At 44.4% G+C, this 21818-nt stretch overlaps 1 protein-coding gene across 1 annotated transcript in view; it reads left to right on the top strand.

Annotated features, from left to right (window-relative positions):
- rp2 (RP2 activator of ARL3 GTPase) overlaps nt 1–21818 on the top strand; it is a 52810-nt gene that overhangs the window by 17591 nt on the left and 13401 nt on the right. The window contains exons 2-3 of the mRNA XM_038818030.1: nt 11446–12111; nt 20426–20540. Of these exons, the coding sequence (XP_038673958.1) occupies nt 11446–12111; nt 20426–20540 (781 nt within the window). The remainder of the gene's footprint in view (nt 1–11445; nt 12112–20425; nt 20541–21818) is intronic.

The raw sequence follows: 21818 nt of genomic DNA, 5'->3' as shown, positions 1-21818 counted from the left end.
AATTCCATAGATTCACAACCCTTTGGGTGAAGAAGTTCCTCCTAAACTCAGTCCTAAATCTACTTCCCCTTATTTTGAGGCTATTCCCCCTAGTTCTGCTGTCACCCGCCAGTGGAAACAACCTGCCCGCATCTATCCTATCTATTCCCTTCATAATTTTAAATGTTTCTATAAGATCCCCCCTCATCCTTCTAAATTCCAACGAGTACAGTCCCAGTCTACTCAACCTCTCCTTATAATCCAACCCCTTCAGCTCTGGGATTAACCTAGTGAATCTCCTCTGCACACCCTCCAGCGCCAGTACGTCCTTTCTCAAGTAAGGAGACCAAAACTGAACACAATACTCCAGGTGTGGCCTCACTAACACCTTATACAATTGCAACATAACCTCCCTAGTCTTAAACTCCATCCCTCTAGCAATGAAGGACAAAATTCCATTTGCCTTCTTAATCACCTGTTGCACTTGTAAACCAACCTTCTGTGACTCATGCACTAGCACACCCAAGTCTCTCTGAACAGCGGCATGCTTTAATATTTTATCGTACCTTTTATCGTACCGATATTGTACCTTAATGCGCGCAGTATACGGAACAAGGTAAATTAGCTTGTTGCACACATTGAAATTGGCCGGTACAATGTTATGGGCATCTCGGCGACGTGGCTGCAAGGGGATCAGGGCTGGGATCTAAATATACAAGGATATGTGTCCTATCAAAAGGACAGGCAAATGGGCAAAGGGGGCGGGGTTGCATTGTTAGTAAGGAATGAAGTTAAACTGATAGCAAGGAGCAATATAGGATCTCTTTGGGTAGAGTTTTTCTTCAAAATTTAGATCATTAAGGGGCAATTTAGCATGGCTAATCTACCTATCTTGCACATCTTTGGGTTGTGGGGGAGAAACCCATGCAAACACGGGGAGAATGTGCAAACTCCACACGGTCAGTGACCAGAGCTGGGATCAACCCTGGGACCTCGGCGCCATGAGGCAACAGGGCTAACCCACTGCGCCACTGTGCTGCTCCATCTGTGGGTAGAGTTGAGGATTTGCAAAGGTAAAAGGACTCTAATAGGAGTTATTTTTTTAAATTATAAATTTAGAGTATCCAATTCATTTTTTTCAATTAAGGGGGAATTTAGCGTGTCCAATCCACCTACCCTGCACACCTTTTGGGTTGTGGCGGCGAAAAGCACGCAAGCATGTGGAGAATGTGCAAACTCCACACATACAGTGACCCAGAGCCGGAATCGAACCTGGGACCTCAACGTCGTGAGGCAGCAATACTAACCACTGCGCCACTGTGCTGCCCCCTCTGATGGGAGTTATGTACAGGCCCCCTAGCAGTAGTCAGGATGTGGGGCAGAAAATAAATCAGGAGATAGAAAAGGCATGAAAAAAGGCAATATTACAACAATCATGGGGGACTTCAACATGCAGGTGGACTGGGAAAATCAGGTTGGTAGTGGATCCTAAGAAAAGGAATTTGTGTCTAAGAGATGGTCTTTTGGAGCAGCTTGTGACAGAGCAAACTAGGGAACAGACAATTCTGGATTTGGAGATGTGTAATGAGGCAGACTTGATTAGGGAATAAGGTGAAGGAACCCTCAGGGAGCAGTGACCACAATATGGCCAGAGTTGATTGGAAAAGGAGCCTTGCAGGTAAGACAATGGAACAGCAATGGCAGGGGTTTTTGATGTTATTCAGGAGGCACAACAGAAATTCATTCCAAGGAGGAGGAAACTTCTAAAGGGAGGACAAGGCATTATTGGCTGATGAGGGAAGTCCAGGACAGTGTAAAAGAAAAATCATACAAAGTGGCGAGAATTAGAGGGAAGCCAGAAGCTTGGAAAGCATTTAAAAGTGAGCAGAGGACAACTAAAAAAGCAATAAGTGGGGAGAAGATGAAATATGAGTGCAGGCTAGCTAGTAATATAAAAGAGGATAGGAAAAGTTATTTTCAATATATAACGGTAAGAGAGAGACATTGGACCACTGGAAAATGTAGTTGGATAGGAAACGAAGAAATGGGAGAGGAACTGAATAGTTACTTTGCATCAGTCTTCATGGTGGTAGACACCAGTGGGATGCTAGAGCTCCAGGAGAATCAGGGGGCAGAGGTGAGTACAGTGGCCATCACCTAAGGAGAAGGCCCTTGGGAAACTGAAAGGTATGAAGGCGGATAAATCACCTGGACAGGATGGACTACACCCCAGGGTTCTAAAAGAGATAGCTGAGGAGATTGTGGGAGCATTGGTGGTGTTCTTTCGGGAATCACTGAAGGCAGGAAGGGCCCCAGAGGACTGAAAAGTGGCTAATGTAACACCGCTGTTTAAGAGAGGCAGAAGATGGGAAATTATAGGCCGGTTAGCCTGACTTTGGTCATTGGTAAGATTTTAGAGTCAATTATTAATGAGAGCGAGGACTACTTGGAAGTACATGATAAAATAGGACTGAGTCAGCGCAGGTTCGTCATGGGGAGGTAATGTGTGACAAATCTGTTAGTTCTTTGAGGAAGTAACAAGGAGGTTAGACAAAGGAGAACCAGTGGATTTATTTAGATTTCCAGAAGACCTTTGACAAGGTGCCACATAGACTGTTAAATAAGTTAAAAGCCCATGGTGTTAAGGGTAAGATCCTGGCATGGATAGAGGATTAGTTGACTGGCAGATGGCAGACAGTGGGGATAAAGAGATCTTTTTCAGGATGGCAGCCGGTGACTAGTGGTGTGCCTCAGGGGTTTGTGCCAGGACCACAATCTTTCACAAGATACATTAATGATCTGGAAGAAGGAACTGAAGGCACTGTTGCTAAAGTTTGCAGATGATACAAAGATCTGTTATGGGACAGGTAGTATTGAGGAAGCAGGAGGGCTGCAGAAGGACTTGGACAGGCTAGGAGAGTGGGCAATGAAGTGGCAAATGAAATACAATGTGGAAAGTGTGTGTTTATGCACTTTGTGAGACATGGACTATTTTCTAAATGGCAAATGCTTAGGAAATCAGAAGCAAAAGGGACTTGGAAGTCCTTGTTCAAGAGTCTCTTAAGGTTAACGTACAGGTTCAGTTGGCAGTTAAGAAGGCAAGTGCAATATTAACATTCATGTCGAGAGGGCTAGAATACAAGACCAGGGATGTACTTCTGATGCTGTATAAGGCTCTGGACAGACTCCATTTGGAGTGTTGTAAGCAGTTTTGGGCCCAGTATCTAAGGGAGGATGTGCTGGCCTTGGAAGGGTCCAGAGGAGGTTCACAAGAATGATCCCTCAAATGAAGAGCTTGTCGTATGAGGAACAGTTGGGGACTCCAGGTCTGTACTCATTGGAGTTTAGAAGGATGAGGGTGGAACTTATTGAAACTTGCAGGATACTGCCAGGCCTGGATAGAGTGGACATGGAGAGGATGTTTCCACTTGAAGGAAAAACTAGAACCAGAGATCACCATCTCAGACTAAAGGGATGATCCTTTAAAACTGAGATGAGGAGGAATTTCTTCAGCCAGAGAGTGGTGAATCTGTGGAACTCTTTACCGCAGAAGGCTGTGGAGGCCAAATCACTGAGTGTCTTTAAGACAGAGATAGATAGGTTCTTAATTAATAAGGGGATCAGGGGTTATGGGAGAAGGCAGGAGAATGGAGATGAGAAAAGTATCAGCAATAATTGAATGGTGGAGCAGAATTGGGCCTAATTCTGCTCCTATGTCTTGTGGTCTAAATGCACCACATTTAACCCCCCCCCCCCCCCCCCCCCCCCCCCCCCCGCACACACACACACACACACACACACACACACACCACCACCACCGGTTTAAAAATTCCCGCACCCCATCAAGTTTTAACCTGGCGTGTGACACAGTCTGAGGCATTGAAATGTGATCACTCCAGGAAAAAGCTTGGGAAGTATTGGCTTAGGATCTGTTGAACTGAAAGCACAGCCACCTGTCGTGGAGTGATTACTATCAAGGATATTCAAAATACCGTACTTAAGTGGAATATTATGGATAATGCTCATTTTCCTTTCCTTCTTATAGAACATGCTGCCAATGATAAGTAAGCAGACTTCTTTCTTGCTTCTCCTCCTCATTGCTGGTTTACATTGCTGGAGAGGTTGAATTTCTGGACATTTTAGTGAGCTCAAATGGATCAACATTGCTGGCTGCTGTCTGAACTGCTGTCAAAATAACTTGCGTTTATCTCTCTCTCCATTGGAACGCTCTAAAGCATCGGAAGGCAAATTTGGATCATAAATTGGAAAACTTCCCTTGCTCTTTTCTGAACAGGGATTGGGTTTTTAAATTTTGTTTAACGTGTCTCCCTAACGATACAGCATTTCCTCCCTTCTGAAGTGAACTGTCAGCTTGGATTATGATTTGAGTTTTGGAGTGTGGTTCAAAACTTGGTCCTCCGTCTCAACTGAGCCAGGATGCCAGTTAGCGGTGAATGTATTTGTTCACTGAACCTGAACACAATGCTTGCAGAATTGATTGCACAAGACTCCTAATTTTCAACGTATTTGGAAATATATGTGGATGTATTGTACAACCTGAGCTCATACACCATCTGAGCTATATGCGTGGCCCTTACCCAAAGAAAAACTGCTGTAGATGTGGTGTATAAGTCAACCTTTGAGGCCTCAATAAATCCTTGAATCCTTTCCAAAACTCGGGGGGGGGGGGGGGGGGGGGGGGGGGGTTAACTTTTTATGTTGCGAATAAAAGTGAACTGTGGGTGCAGGTGGTTGCCATTTTGAAATTGTAGAATCTCTACAGTGCAGAAGGAGACCATTCGGCCCATCGGGTATGCACGAACCATCTGAAAGAACCCCCTAACCAGGCTCCCACCCTATCCCTGCAACCCTGTCACCCCACTTAACCAGCAAATGCCTGGACACTAAGTGGAATTTTAGCATGGCCAATTCACCTAACCTGCACATCATTGGACTGTGGGAGCAATCCGGAGCACCCGGAGGAAACCCACGCAGCCAAAAGGAGAATGTGCAAACACCACACGGACAGTGACCCAGAGCCGGGATGGAACCTGGGACCATGGTGCCGTGAGGCAGCTGTGCTAACCACTGCGCCACTGTGCTGCCTACCACATTCAAACATATGGGGTGCAAATGTTGAGGCTAATGTGAGTATACCATGCCATAGCTGAAAAGGGGGGTTGATTTATACACCGGTATATGTAAAAACATGACTTTTGGGACCAGAAATATAGCGTCGACTTGTATACTGCAATCTATTGTGTCACAACTCCAATGTTGGTCAATTTGAGGGGCATACATTGAAAATGGAAGCAGGAGGAGGTCATCCGGCCCTTCGAGCCTGGTCTGTCATTCATTATGATCATGGCTGATCATCAAGTTCAATACTCTGATCCCACCTCTCCCTCCCCATATCCCTTGATTCCTTAAGCCACAAGAGCCATATCTAATTCCTCCTTGAAATTACACAACGATTTGGCCTCAACTGCTTTCAGTGGTAGTGAATTCCACAGGTTTACCACTCTGGGTGAAGAAATTTTTTCTTGCCTCATTCCCAAAAGGCTTACTCCTTATCCTCGAAGTATGACCCCTAGTTCTGGACACCCCCACCATTGGGAACATTCTTTCTGTATCTACTCTGTCTAATCCTGAAAGAATTTTGTAGGTTTCTATGAGATCGCCCCTCACTCTTCTGAACTCCAATGAATATAATCCTAACCGATGTAATCTCTCCTCGTATGACAGTCCCACCATCCCAGGAATCAGCTGGTAAACCTTTTCTGTACTCCCTCCATAGCAAGAACATCCTTCCTCAGATAAGGACACCAAACCTGCACACAATACTCTAGGTGTGGTCTCACCAATGCCCTATACAATTGCATAAAACATCCCTATCCCTATTCCTATACTCAAATCCTCTTGCTATGAAGGCCAACGTACCATTTGCTGCCTTTTCTGTCTGCTGTGCCTGCATACTTGCTTTCCGTGACAGATGCATGATGACACCAAGGTCTCGCTGAGAATCTCAAATAATAATCTGCCTTCCTATTTTTGCTACCAAAGTGGATAACCTCACATTTATCCACGTGAAATGAAAATTGCTTATTGTCACAAGTAGGCTTCAAATGAAGTTACTGTGAAAAGCCCCTAGTCGCCACATTCCAGTGCCTGTTCGGGGAGTCTGGTACGGGAATTGATCCCGCACTGCTTGGCCTTCTTTAAAAGCCAGCTATTTAGCCCTGTGCTAAACCAACCCCTGTGTTATATTGCATCTGCCATGCATTTGCCCACTCACTCAGCCTGTCCACATCACACTGAAGCATCTCTGCATCCTCCTCACAGTTCACCCTCCCATCCAACTTTGTATTATCTGCAAATTTGAAAATACTACATTTAGTTCTCTTGTCCAAATTATTACTATATTATGTGAACAGTTGGGGTCCCAGCACAGCTCCCTACAGTACCCCACTAATCATTGCCTGCCAGTCAGAAAAAGACCCATTTATTCTAACCTTTTGCTTCCTATCTGTTAACCAGCTTTCTCTCCATCTCCAGCCATCACCCACAATCCCATGCGCTTTAATTGTACATAGTAATCTGCTATGTGAAACCTTGTTAAAAGCCTTCTGAAAGTCTACGTAAACCACAACCAAAGAACAAAGAAAAGTACAGCACAGGATCAGACCCTTCGACCCTCCAAACCTGTGCCGACCATACTGCCCGTCTAAACTAAAATCTTCTACACTTCCTGGGTCCGTATCCATCTATTCCCATCCTATTCATGTATTCACCGGTTCTCCCTTTACTAGTTGCATCTTCAAAGTATTACAGTAGATTTGTCAAGCATGATTTCCCTTTTGTAAATCCATGCTGACTTTGTCTGATTATTCCATTGTTTTCCAAATGCTGTACAATGAAATCCTTGACAATGGATTCCAACAACTTCCCTACTACCAATGTTAGGCTCACTGGTCTATAGTTTCCTGTTTTCTCTCTACCTCCCTTTTTGAATAGCGGGCTTATATTAGCTACTCTCCAATCTGTAGGAACCGTTCCAGAGTCTAAAGTATTTTGAAAAATGACCACCAATGGATCTACTATTTCTAAATACTCTGGGATGAAGATCATCAGGCCCTGGAGATCAACCCACCTTCAATCCCATTAATTTCCCCAAACCATTACTTTACTAATGCTAATTTCCATCAGCTCCTCAATGAAACGTGTATTTCTAAGAACTTCTGGTACATTATTCATGTCTTCCTTTGTGAAGACAGAAGCACAGTACGAATTTAGTTCCTCAGCCATTTCTTTGTTCCCAGTTATGAATTCCCCCATTAAAAAAAATATAAATTTAGAGTACCCAATTCATTTTTCCAATTAAGGGGCAATTTGGTGTGGCCAATCCACCTACCCTGCACATCTTTGGGTTGTGGGGGTGAAACCCACGCAAACATGGGGAGAATGTGCAAACTCCACACAGACAGTGACCCAGAGCCGGGATCGAACCTGGGACCTCGGTGCCGTGAGACTGCATGCTACCCACTGCGCCACCGTGCTGCCAACCCCCTATTTCTGACTGTAAGGGGCCTCCATTTATTTTTGTCAATATTTTTGGCTTCACATATCTATAGAAAATTTTACAGTCAGTTTTTATGTTCCCCTCTAGCTTGCTTTCATATTGTATTTTCCCCATCTTAATCAATCACTTGGTCTGCCATTGCTGAATTTTAAACAGTTCTCAATTCTCGGGTCTATTATTTTTTCTGGCTAATTTGTATGTCTCTTTGAATCTAATATCCCTAATTTTCTCTGTAAGCCATGGTTTGGTCACAGTTCCCTTTGTACTCATCCGCCAAATCGAAATAAACAACTTTTGGAGTTCACCCAGTTGTTCCTTGAATGCCTGCCATTGCCTGTCAGTAATGTTTCCCATTCCATCATAGCCAGCTCATGCCTCATACCATCATAGTTACTTTTATTGAGGTTCAGGACCCAGGTCTCAGAATCAACTACCTCACTATCCACTTTGACAGAATTACATATTATGGTCACTCATCCCCAAGGGTTCTCTCACAACTAGATTGCCAACTAATCCTTTCTCATTGCACAACACCCAGTCCAAGATGGCCTGTTACCTTGTTGGGTCCTCAACATATTGGTCTAGAAAACCACCCCGTATAAGGGCAGCACAATGCCCTAGTGGTTAGCATAGCTGCCTCACGGCGCTGAGGTCCCAGGTTCGATCCCAGCTCTGGGTCACTATCTGTGTGGAGTTTGCACATTCTCCCCGTGTTTGCGTGGGTTTCACCCCTACAGCCCAAAAATGTGCAGAGTAGGTGGATTGACCTGACTAAATTGCCCCTTAATTGGAAAAAATAATTGGGTAATCTAAATTTATTTTAAAAAACCACCCCGTATACACTCCAGAAATTCCTCCTCCTATTGTACTGTGACTAATTTGACTCACTCAATCTGTATGCAGATTAAAGTCGCCCATGGTCACAGATGTTCCTTTATCACATGCCTCTCTGATTTCCTTTCTAATGCTATTCCCAACATTACAAGTGCAGTTTGGTCGTCAGTATACCAACCCTACAAATATTTTTTGATCCCTTGGTGTTTCTTAACTCTACTCATACAGATTCCACATCATCTGTGCTAATATATTTTCTCAATATTGTATCAATATCTCCTTTAATCAACAATGCAACTCCACCACCTTTCTCTTTCAGTCCGTCTTTCCTAAAAACGGAATCGCTCCCAATGTTTAGTTCTCATCCTTGGTCACCTTGGAGCCATGGCTCTGTAATCCCAACTATATCATACTTCTTTACATCTATCTGTGCAACTAATTGAGCCACTTTATTTTGAATGCTCTGCACGTTCAGGTACAAATTTCTTGAGGTAAGTCTTCTTAACGTTCCGTATCCCGTCCCTGCTATTTTTTACATAAATTTCTAAAATATTTGAAGGAGTTGGACAAGGGAGGAATCTGCAGAGGGAACTATTGTAACTAAGTTCAATACTTAATTTACAGACTTCTTTCTCATAAACAATGGTGGCACAGTGGTTACCACTGCTGCCTCACAGGGCCATGGACCCAGGTTCAATTCCAGTCTTTAGTGACTGCCTGAGTGGAGTTTGCACGTTCTCCCCGTGTATGCGTGGATTTCCTCCTGGTGCTCCAGTTTCCTCCCACAGTCCAAAGATGTATATATTTATGCTAAATTGCCCCTTAGTGTCCATAGATGTGCAGGTTAAGAGGAATTATGGGGTAACAGGGATGGAGTGGGGAGTGAGTACTCTTTCGGAGCGTCAGTGCAGACTCTATTGGCTGAATGGCCTCCTTCTACACTGTAGGAATTCTATGATTCTTCTGTAAGGCAGACATGTGCTAGGTTCAGATTCCATGGATCACGGGTATCCCAGTGCCTCCTGCCCAAATGCTTATTCTATACAAGTGTGAGCCTACAGTTTTTTTTTTGGTGTGGTGTGTTGATTTTTGTCTCCCAACCATATCAATCATTCTCTCCTAAATCAGGAATCGATTTTATAGTAAAAGGAACAGTAACCCAAGCATTGACTCCTCTTTCTTGCTCTCTCCACTTTGAAGCTGCTACCCAATCTGGATCAATTAAGTTCAGCGGAAACTGGAAAATGAACCCAGAACTTTCCTGATCAGATTTCACCTTTTATTTATTCCTCCTACTTCTAATAATTTTCTCCCTTCCCATCTTGTGAGCTTATCGACTCCTTATTGGACCGCAGGTCTGTGGACATCACAGAAGGAGGCTATGCGGCCTGACATGTCTGTGCTGGCTCTCGGAAGGAGCAATTCCTTGCATGCCAATCTCCCGCTTTCTCCCTGTGGCCTTACACTTTTTTCTAATTCCCTCTTAAATGCCTCCATTGAACCTGATCATCACATCCTCAGGTGCCGCATTCCAGATCCCAACCATTCACTGCATGAAATATTTTTGCCTTGTGGCACCATTGCTACTTTTGCCAATTATCTTCAATGTGGGACTATGATGCCTTTACCTATCCACATGTTCAACACCATGTGTTTCTTTTCCCTCCACCCTGCCCAGGGTTGCTGGTGGAGATGATATCATTCATGATGATCAACTAATTTAATGCAGATGAGCATTGGGACCATTGGCCTTCCTGTACTAACCACCACCATAGAACAGAGAAAAATACAGCACAGAACAGGCCTTTCGGCCCACGATGTTGTGCCGAACTTTTGTCCGAGATTGAGAACAAATTAATCTAATCCATGTACCTATCCAATAGCCACTTGAAGGTCCCTAATGTTTCTGACTCAACTACTTCCACAGGCAGTGCATTCCATGCCCCCACTACTCTCTGGGTAAAGAACCTACCTCTGACATCTCCCTATATCTTCCACCATTCACCTTAAATTTGTGTCCCCTTGTAATGTTCCACCCGGGGGAAAAAGTCTCTGACTAGCTACTCTATCTATTCCCCTGATCATCTTATAAACCTCCATCAAGTCGCCCCTCATCCTTCTCCGTTCTAATGAGAAAAGGCCTAGCACCCTCAACCTTTCCTCGTAAGACCTCTCCATTCCAGGCAACATCCTGGTAAATCTCCTTTGAACCTTTTCCAAAGCTTCCACATCCTTTCTAAAATGAGGCGACCAAAACTGCACACACTACTCCAAATGTGACTGTACTAAGGTTTTGTACAGCTGCATCATCACCTCACAGCTCTTAAATTCAATCCCTTTGCTAATGAATGCTAGCACACCAGAGGCCTTCTTCACAGCTTTATCCACTCGAGTGGCATCTTTCAAAGATCTATGAACATAGACCCCAAGATCTCTCTGCTCCGCCATATTGCCAAGAACTCTACCGTTAACCCTGTATTGTGCATCCATATTTGTCCTTCCAAAATGGACAACCTCACACTTTTCAGGGTTAAACTCCATCTGCCACTTCTCAGCCCAGCTCTGCATCCTATCTATGTCTCTTTGCAGCCAACAACAGCCCTCCTCACTATCCACAACTCCACCAATCTTCGTATCGTCTGCAAATTTATTGACCCACCCTTCAACTCCCTCATCCAAGTCATTAATGAAAATCACAAACAGCAGAGGAGCCAGAACTGATCCCTGTGGTACGCCACTGGTAACTGGGCTCCAGGCTGAATATTTGCCATCCACCACCGCTCTCTGACTTCTATCGGTTAGCCAGTTCGTTATCCAACTGGCCAAATTTCCCACTATCCCATGCCTCCTTACTTTCTGTATGACCAGCTTTTACTAGTCTTATCCTTGACCAGATGTAACATAGGTTTAACATAAGTAATATAGGTTTAAAAACCTTAGCCATGCATTAATAACTCAATCTTTCCATGCTAATACTTTTTTCTCTGTTCAGTGTGCTGGATTAGAAATTTTTGATCATGTTTAAAGTTTTTTGTTTCTTTTTCTTCCAATAGGTTGACGTCAAAGACTATATGCTGGTTCAGTTAAAGGATCAGACTGTGGGACGATTGCCTGGTAAAGTTGCTGGTGAGCAATTTGTCATCCAAGAATGTGAAAACTGCAATATTTACGTTTTTGACCACTCTGCCACCATCAACATTGACGACTGCACCAACTGCAAGATATTTCTGGGACCTATCAAGGGTAGTGTCTTCTTCCGTGACTGTTCTGACTGTAAATGTGTTGTGGCTTGTCAGCAATTCCGCACACGGGATTGCAAAAAAATGGACGTCTTCCTCTGCTGTGCAACCCAGCCGATTATTGAATCCTCCACGGGCATGAAGTTCGGCTGTTTCCAATATTACTATCCTGAGCTGGGCTACCAGTTCAAAGATGCAGGCTTAAGCATCTTTAACAACAACTGGAGCAACATCCATGACTTCACCCCTGTTGCAGATGAGAACAATTGGATCTTGCTACCTGAAGATGTGATGCCCCAGGATTTTGTTCCTCTTCCTGATTCGGAGGAGCTGAAATCAGTTCGGATCTCCACAGAGGTGAACAGGAGCATTGTTCCAGTCACGCGAGGCCAGAGACAAAAGAACAGTGAAGAATTGTGCTTGGTAGTGTTTTTTGCTGGAGATTACACCACAGCCAATGCCAGGAAGTTGATCGATGAGGTGAGAAAATTGCAATGTTTGCACTTAGTGCTCTCTTTTGTGTATGTTTGTCATCTGTGACTTGCTCAAAACCAAGGTTCTGCAAACCAAGGTGCTGCAGAGTCCGAAGAGAATTGTGGTTCCAGGGGGCAACCAAGGGATGAATTGACCGTGTTCTGACAGTGAACTGCATTTGACCTCATTAGCAAAAATGTGGAAGGCCACGTGAACTTTGCAGAGCAAAAAAGAGCAGATTTTTAAAAATCTACAAACATTGGCAATACAGCATTGAGAAACCTAGATGAGGCAATAAGATTAGTATTGAACTGCTTAATGAGCAAACCTGGGTACAAATGGTTGAATGACTGTGCAGTGAATTTCAGTTTACCTACAGCCTTGCAGATGCTGCTCAAGGTGTGTCACGCTATTCAATTCTATTCTGATCACAATTTCGACCTCAATGAACCACAAAGTATGGTGGTATGGGAGTTGTCGTTGATTTAATGTACTTTGTTTTTGGGGCTGAGGTGGTATAAATTAGGTTAGGTTCCTTGTTTATGATAAGTCAACAACATCTGCATATACATTTGTGTGTGCAGAATTGGGATTATTGTGTAGAGCACTCCTTGTCGAAGCTTGCAAGTGAACACATTTGTGACCCAAGCCAGGTGTTGGGAGGCATTGATCTCGGCCACTGGAGCGCCCTGTAAAGACTTCAGTTGCAAAGCAAATTGGCAAGACATGTGGACAGGAAAAAAGGCACAACAAAGTACTTTTAAAATGGTCAATCTGAGTTTTTGATTCAATTTATTATATCAATTATGTTGACTTAAGTTACAGCAGGATGATGTACCTGTGACCTTAAAAACTCTGACTGAAGGCCACCTACTTTCCCATAAAGGTGGAAGAGCTGCTTTTGACTGCTCCTGCGTGTTCAAACAAGCAGTTGTGAAGCCTGGAGCAACATGCCTTTCTGCTCGAACTGACATCTCCAAATCCCAAAATATAAACTTTTATCTATTTTTAAAAATCCAAGCCATGTAGCTATAACCAACAAATAGCACTGAAGTTTTTAAAAAAAACTTTCCATAGTTCACTAATCTGCCACTGTTCGAGCACCACATGTTTTGGATTGAGGTGAGAACAACGTGGTGTGGAAAGTCATCGCAATGTTCACAAGCTGGCATAGTGGAACAAAGAAAAACTTGGTATTTTGATACTTCCTTTTCTCTGCATTTGTCAGCTGAGGTGGTTTCCGTGTAGGAGTAAAATGACTTGATAAAACAAGCTTGCATTTGTACAGTGCCTTTTTGTGCCCTCCCAATCAAGTGTAAGAGGTACAGCAGACAGTTTTCACACCCTACCAGTAAGCCCCTACAATATCACACCAATGTCCTATTGATTGAAGTATATTGGCCAGCACCCTGGGGCTAACTGCCCTCCTCTTCTTTGAAATTGTGCCATGGGATCTTTTACATGGGATAGTTGGACCTTCGATTTAATGTCCCATCCGAGAGATATAGCTCTGCAGTGCAGTGCTCCCTTAGTACTACTGGATGCCAGTCCAAATTCTTGTGGACAAGTCTCTGGAATGAGACCCTCTGACTCGAGAGGTCTCGGTTGGCATTTAATACAAGCTAACACGAAACCTTCAGAATTCGTTTTTTCTTGAAATCCTCAACCTAGCAACGGAAAATGGGTCTATATTTGTTTAGAAGAAAGTGAATGCTCTAAACTTGGGTGAGTAAAGCTCTTTTGAAAGATTTTGTTTGGGGCAAAGAACAACTTGCATTTGTATAGTGTCATGTAGGAGAGAATAAGAGAGAGATTTGGAGAGATGATGGACAATATAGTCAAAAATGGAGGAGACTTTTCTGTTAGTGATCACAATGCAGGATGGAGAAATTAAAATTATGATTTTCAAAGAATAGGTGCAAGGCAAATGCTTGGAGTTATTGCAACACCATGGAACATTTGGCAGGAGCTGAATAAGATAGATTTATAGAATCTCTAAAGTGCAGAAGGGGGTTATTTGGCCTATGATTCGACACCGACCCTTCAAAAGAGCATGTCCCACTCCCCCATCGATCCTGCCCTATCCCCATAACCCCATATGCTAATCTGCACATCCTGGACACTAAGTGGCAATTGATCATGGTCCATTCTCCTAACTCGCACATCTTTGGACTCTGGGAGGAAACCGGACCACCCAGAGAAAACCCACACGCAGACACAGGGAGAATGTACAAACTCCACACAGTCACCCAAGGCCAGAATTGAACCTGGGTTCTTGACGCTGTGAGGTAACCATGCTAATCGCTGTGCCACCATGCCACCCTGACAACATTATGGGGGGGGAATCTCATAGAAACCTATAAAATTCTAACAGGGCTAGACAGGATAGATGCAGGAAGGATGCTCCCGATGGCGGGTGTGTCCAGAACCAGGGGTCACGGTCTGAGAATACAGGGGGGACTATTTAGGACCAAGGTGAGGAGAAATTTCTTCACCTACAGAGTGGTCAGCCTGGAATTTGTTATCATAGGAAGTAGTTGAGACCAAAAATATTGCATGTTTTCAAGATATAGCACTTGGGGTGAGGGGGATCAATGGATATGGGGAGAACGCGGGATTAGGGATCAGCCATGATGATGAATGGTGGAGTAAGCTCAAAGGACCGAATGGCCGCCTCCTGCTCCTATTTTCAATGTCTATATTTCGATCTCAGGGCAGCACGGTGGCACAGTGGTTAGCATTGCTGCCTCACAGCACCGAGGTCCCAGGTTTGATCCCGGCTCTGGGTCACTATACAGAGTTTGCACATTCTCTCCACAACCCAAAGATGTGCAGGGTAGATGGATTGGCGAAGCTAAATTGCTCCTTAATTGGAAGAAATTAATTAGGCACTCTAAATTTGTTTTTTTTAAATTCTATCTTTATGCTCAGTTGGAGATCTGTGTCTCATTTGTAATTTGATATCCAGGAAGTGGTCCAGCAAAACAAATCATGGAATGGAAGATAATTAAGAGATGCAGCTGGGTGTTGTCACTTGTTGTAAACTCTGAGTTCTTCCTCAAATAATCTCTGGAATACTGATATTTGTCAAACCCATAAAAGGTTTGGGTGTATTTTCTGAAAATCTGGGTTGAAGTACACAAGGTTTCGTGGAAAATTCAAACCCAGTTGCAAACTTAACTGTGTCTGAACTGTGGCATTAACTAAACATCAAGAATTGGAGTATGAAAATCCTGATGATTGGACCTGCTGCCAGTGTAAATGCTTCATCATTATGGCAGGTAATCAGTGTTAAACTAAGGCACATGGATGAGGAAAAGACAGATACTTAAATTCTTGGAGGAAACAATTAAACTGTGTGAGGATAATTTGATTTAAAGAGGAGCACTCTTGCTAGCTGGTAACCACGGCATGCCCTGTGATTTTCAGCCTTGACCTCAATGATCATATCACTTGCTGGTCACCTATATGGGCAACAGAACTTTTGCATGAGCTGCGATTAGGGAGGGGCTGTGAGACTAGCAGCACAGGATAATAATTGTCACGTCTGACAGTGAAAAGGCATGGGACCGGCACAGTGGTCAGCACTGCTGCCTCACATCACTGAGGACCTGGGTTTGATCCCGGCCCTGGGTCACTGTCTGTGTCGAGTTTGCACATTCTCCCCATGTCTGCGTGGGTTTCATCTCCACAACCCAAAGATGTGCAGGGTAGGTGGATTGGCCACATAAAATTTCCCCTTAATTGGAAAGAAAAGAATTGGGTATTCTAAATGTATAAAAAAAAGAAAAGGCATGGGATGAAATGAAATGAAAATTGCTTATTGTCACGAGTAGGCTTCAATGAAGTTACTGTGAAAAGCCCCTAGTCGCCACATTCCGGCGCCTGTCCGGGGAGGCTGATACGGGAATAAGGCAGCAGATGGCGGAGTCGAGATTATGGAGGGAGAAGTGAACGATCTTTATGATGGGGAAGAATTGTAATGCTGTCCTGGACCCAGCGGGGGTAAATGAGGTGTTTAAGGACTTCTATTGACTATGATTCGGAACCACCGGCTGGGGTGGAGGGGATGAGGCAGTTTTTGGATCAGTTGAGGTTCCCAAGGATGGAAGAGGACCTGGTGGAAGGGCTGGGTGCCCCAATTGTGATTGAGGAAATAATCAAGGGGCTGGAGGGCATGCAGTCGGGCAAGGCCCCGGGGCCTGATGGCTACCTGGTGGAATTCTATAAGAAGTGTTCAGAGACATTGAGCCCACTGCTGGTGAGGACATTTAACGAAACAAGAGAGGAGAAGGGAGTCCTCCCCCCAACAATGGTGCAGGCCACGATTTCATTGATCCTGAAACGGGAGAAGGATCCGGAGCAATGCGGGTCATACAGGCCGATTTCTCTCCTGAATGTGGATGCCAAACTGCTGGCCACAAGGATAGAGGACTGTGTCCCAGGGTGATGGGGAAGACCAGACGGGATTTGTTAAGGGCAGGCAACTCTAGGCCAATGTTCGAAGGCTTCTAAATATAATTATGATGCCCTCAGAAGGAGAGGAGGTGGAGGTGGTGCTAGCGTTGGATGCGGAGAAGGCTTTTGATTGGGTGGAGTGGAATTACCTGTGGAACGCGCTGGGAGGTTTGGATTTGGTGAGAGCTTTATTAAGTGTGAGCGGTTGCTCTATCAGGCACCAGAAGCGAGTGTGCGTACGAACCGGCTGAGGTCGGGGTATTTTTTAAAATCCTTTTTATTAAGGTTTTCACAAAATATAAACAACAAAACAATATTAACAAAACAACCATGGTAAAACCCAACAACAACAACCACCCAACTACAAAAGCAACTACAAAAACAAAAAAAGCAAAAAACAAAAGGGAAAGAGATAACACCCGCCCATATCCAACAAACCCATGTACACAATTCTCCCTCCCACCGAACAAACCCCCCCCCCCCCCCCCCCCCCCCCCCCCGGTTGCCGCTGCTGCCGGCCTATTTCCCTACCGTTCCGCCAGGAAGTCCAGGAAAGGTTGCCACAGCCTAAAGAACCCCTGTACTGATCCCCTCAGGGCAAATTTCACCTTCTCCAATTTGATGAATCCCGCCATATCATTGATCCAGGCCTCCATGCTTGGGGGCCTCGCATCCTTCCATTGAAGCAAGATCCTCCGCTGGGCTACTAGGAACGCAAAGGCCAGAACACCGGCCTCTTTCGCCTCCTGCACTCCCGGCTCCACTGCAACCCCAAAAATTGCGAGTCCCCGCTCCAAAAACACCCTTCTCACCCTCGGAGTCCCATGCGCCCATACAAATCCCGTAATACTCCTGTTGACTCTCCTAAAAAAGGCCTTCGGGATAAGGATGGGAAGGCACTGGAACAGGAACAAAAACCTCGGGAGCACCGTCATCTTGACGGACTGCACCCTACCTGCCAGTGACAGCGGTAACATATCCCACCTTTTAAACTCCTCCTTCATTTGCTCCACCAACCTTGTGAGGTTAAGCTTATGCAGGGCCCCCCAGCACCTAGCCATCTGGACTCCTAGGTACCTAAAGCTCCTCCCTGCCTGCTTCAGTGGGAGCCTACCAATCCCCTCTTCCTGATCCCCTGGGTGCACCACGAACAGCTCGCTCTTACCCATGTTGAGCTTATACCCAGAAAAGCCCCCAAATTCGCTGAGAATCCTTATCACCTCCGGCATTCCCCCCACCGGGTCTGCCACATACAGCAACAGGTCGTCCGCATAAAGCGACACTCGATGCTCCTTGAGGTCGGGGTATTTTAAACTACACCGAGGGACGAGGCAAGGGTGCCCCCTCTCCCCTTTACTGTTTGCTTTGGTCATAGAGCCATTCGCCATGGTGTTAAGAGCCTCTTGGAACTGGAAAGGGCTGGTTCGGGGGGGATGGAGCACCGGGTCTCGCTTTACGCAGATGACCTGCTGTTGTACATTTCGGACCCATTGGAAAGGATGGGGGAAGTAATGCGAATCTTGGGGGAATTTGGCAATTTTTTTGGAGTATAAATTGAACATGGGGGAAAAGCGAGATGTTTGCGATCCAGGCAAGAGGACAGAAGAGACTGGGAGAGCTGGTAGAACAAATGGAAGGAGACTTTAAGAGATGGGACATGCTCCCGCTATCCGTGGCGGGGAGGGTATAGACTGTGAAAATGACGATCCTCCCATGATTTCTGTTTGTCTTTCAGTGCCGCCCCATCTTCATCCCGAAGGCCTTTTTCAAGCGAGTGAATAAGATTATTTTGGGCTTTGTGTGGCCGAGTAAATCCCCACGAGTGAAGAAAGTGTTGCTGGAGCGCATTCGAGGGAGGGTGGGTTGGTGCTGCCAAACTTCTGCAACTACTACTGGGCGGCTAATATAGCCGTGATCAGGAAGTGGGTAGTGGGGGGAGATGTCGGCATGGGAGCGGATGGAGGCGGTGCCATGTAAAGACACCAGTTTGGGAGCACTGGTAAGGCACCTCTGCCATTCTCACCGGCCCGATACACCTCAAGTCCGGTGGTAGTGGTGGCTCTGAGGATCTGGGGGCAATGGAGGAGGAGATATGAGAGCGGAGGGAGCATAGATTTGGACCCAGATTTATAATAACCTCAGGTTTGTACCGGGTAGGCTAGATGGCGGGTTCCGGAGTTGGCAGAGGGCAGGAATTAGAAGGATGGGGGGATCTATTTATAGACGAGAGCTTTCCAGCTTCAAAGCTTTGGAGGATCAATTTAAATTGCTTGCAGGGAATGATTTTAGGTATTTGCAGGTGCAAGTCTTCCTGAGAAAACGGGTGCCGACCTTTCTGCTGCTGCCGCCACCGGGGGGGTGGGGGGGGGGGGGTGTTACATGGTTGAGTTGCGCAAAAATTGGGCTGGGGGGGGGGGGGGGAAATGTTTATTTAACCATGTTGATGTCATTGTTCATGTTCCTGTTATGTTTTTTTTAATGATGGGGAGAATCTGGAGTCAGAAGTTCGCTTGGGGTCAAATTAAGGCTGAGAGCCGTCTGGTTCAATGCAAGATTGTGGTTAGTGAGGGTGGAGCGTTTGTGGTGTGGGCTAGAGACTGTGACTTCCCAATCTTTAACTCCAGGTAATTGTAGATATCTAATCTTGTGCCGTGTTTGAAACCAGTGAGCAAATTTAGATATCTGGGCTCCTAAAAGGTTTTTGAGCTTTTTTTTGTCTTGTATTGACTTACAAATTATTTTAATGGTCTTTACCCATGTGATGGTGAGATTTTGTGGGATGTGTTAACATTAATAGTTAATTCTGATGACTTTGGTGAAACAAATCTGGAGGGAGTTTTCAGATCTGACTGTAATGTGTGCATTGCTGAAGTGGACGCACTCTTGACTCGGGGCCTTTGAACCCAAGTTCATTAACACCTGAAAGCAGGTTTCCTCCTAATGTCACCAGTGTTCACCATAAAATTTTGTGTTTATTTACTTCAAATGCTCTTTTTTCTTCAGTTACTATAAGTTAGTTTTAAATTTAAACCAACTGAGCCCATAGTGCACAATCATTCCGCACTCCCACCTTCTGATCAATCAGATTCTTGGATGTAATCTTCAACCTACCTGGAAAACTATGTTTGATATCAAATGGAATGTGTTTGAGAGTTATAAACAGCACAGAAGGCCATTCAGCCCATTAGAGATATGACAAGTTTTATTTTGAGCTACCAGAAAATGAGAAGCTAGAAAGGTAGGATAAGCCTGCTGCAATAGCCTGTGCCAACGCTCCTAAAGAGCTATCAGTTTGTTTCCCTCTTTGCTTTTTCCTGTAGCTATGCAGATTTCTCCTTTTCAAGCATATATCAAATTTATTTTATTTTAAATTTAGCGTACCAATTATTTAATTTTTTTTCCGATCAAGGGGCAATTTAGCATGCCCAATCCACCTAACCTGCACATCTTTGGATTGTGGGGGTGAAACCCACGCAGACATGGGGAGAATGTGCAAACTCCACATGGACAATGACCCGGGTCCTCAGTACCGTAGTCCCAGTGCGCCACATGCCGCCCTCTAAATTTATTTTTGAAAGTCACTATTGAAACTGTTTTCACAAGCTTTTCAGGAAGGGAATTCCAGATCTTAACAATTTGCTGTGTAAGTTTTTCGTAGGACCATGATTGGAATCAATGTTGTACATTATACAATTGTTGGCTTCGCTTTATATGTGCCATACTGAGACTATTGCAGCAGGTTTATCCTATCTTTCTAGCTTCTCATTTTCTGGTAGCTCAAAATAAAACTTGTCGTATCTCTAAATTGGTATAGAATGCTTCTGACAGCGAAACTTACCATCTTGTTTTTATCTTTCAAAAGATGGCTCTAAAGGATTTTGCTCTTGTGCAAACAAAAGAAATTTCAATGCGACCGGATGATGCTAACAGAGTATTCAAGGAGAAAGCCGCAGACTTTATCCCATTGCTTCAGCAAGGTAAAGTTACATATTTGTGGAAGGAGTATTAATTTTAATCAAAATTAATGAATACATTTCCTAAATCCATACAATCCTCTTCCTCTTCCTCCCCTCCTCTATCCTCAATCCTGTCCCATGGTCTGTTGGAGTGTAAGAAGTGATGTTTGTAATTATCAATATGTCACAGAGTGCCTTTGGGATTCAAGCTGTGTCATGCATCCTTGCCGCATTTAACATCCTGCTACCTTACCTTGATGGGTCATTAATTTCTGCCAATAAATATTGTGAACACTGAAGCTATTGTCTTTGTTCTCCCTCGTATCCTCCACACCCTGAACAGGTTCTGTTCCCTATTCACTGTTTCCATTCCTGGTTGTCTCTGAAGCTGAGTAAGATGGTTCCACACTTAGTGTTGTGTTCTCCCCGAGTTGAATTTCCATCTATATATTGCACCACTTCCAAAATTATCTGCATTCACCCCATAATATTGTGCAATTCTGATTGTCCTTCAGTTGATTTGCTGAAAGCTTCATCTATGCCTTTGTTATCTCCTACACTTGATTATTCAAGACGCAATGGGCCGAAAGGCTCACTTCTGCACCGTAAAGATTCTATGGACTCCATGTTTTTCTGGCCAGCCTCCTGTCTTCTACCCAACATAACCTTGGGGTCATCCAAAACTCTGCCATCTGTATTTTAACATTTTCCAAATCCCATTCACCCATCAGCCTGTGTTTGCTGACCTGCACACACACCATGTCGTCAGACAATTCCGTATTTAAAAATTCTCATCCTTTTCAACCTTGTCCATTCCCTACCTATGCTTCCTCGTCCCACCCGAGAAAACCGTCAAGTGCTCAATTCCTCCTGTCCAGCCTTATTTACATTGCTTCACCATTGACGACCATGCTTCTAGCTGCCTTGATCCTAAACTCTGAGATTTCCTTCCTAAAACTTTCCCTCCCACTGTCCCTCTCTCTGCTTATAAGATGCTGTTTAGAAACTTTTTCATTAAACTTTTGTTCATTTCCCTAATTTCTCCTTCAATGCCCAGTATTGTAGCACGTTTTTCATTTATCGCTCCTGTTGAGGACTTTCTTACTGTGTTTAATGTTCTATATAAATATGTTGTTGTAGATTCAATATTTTAAAGATGTTTTTATTGACCATAACATGCAAGAAGTATTAATTTTCAAATGGAAAATGTTCCAGCTGTAGCTATTAGGACAGTTTTTTTAGTTTTTGTGGAAATATTAGTTAGAAGTGATTGATGGATCAGATTACCTGAAGCAATGT

This window comes from Scyliorhinus canicula, chromosome 14 (genome assembly GCF_902713615.1).
Source record: "Scyliorhinus canicula chromosome 14, sScyCan1.1, whole genome shotgun sequence".
Classification (NCBI taxonomy): Eukaryota; Metazoa; Chordata; class Chondrichthyes; order Carcharhiniformes; family Scyliorhinidae; genus Scyliorhinus; species Scyliorhinus canicula.
The sequence above is the reverse complement of the archived record's forward strand: the minus strand, read 5'-3'. Positions and strand labels throughout refer to the sequence as shown.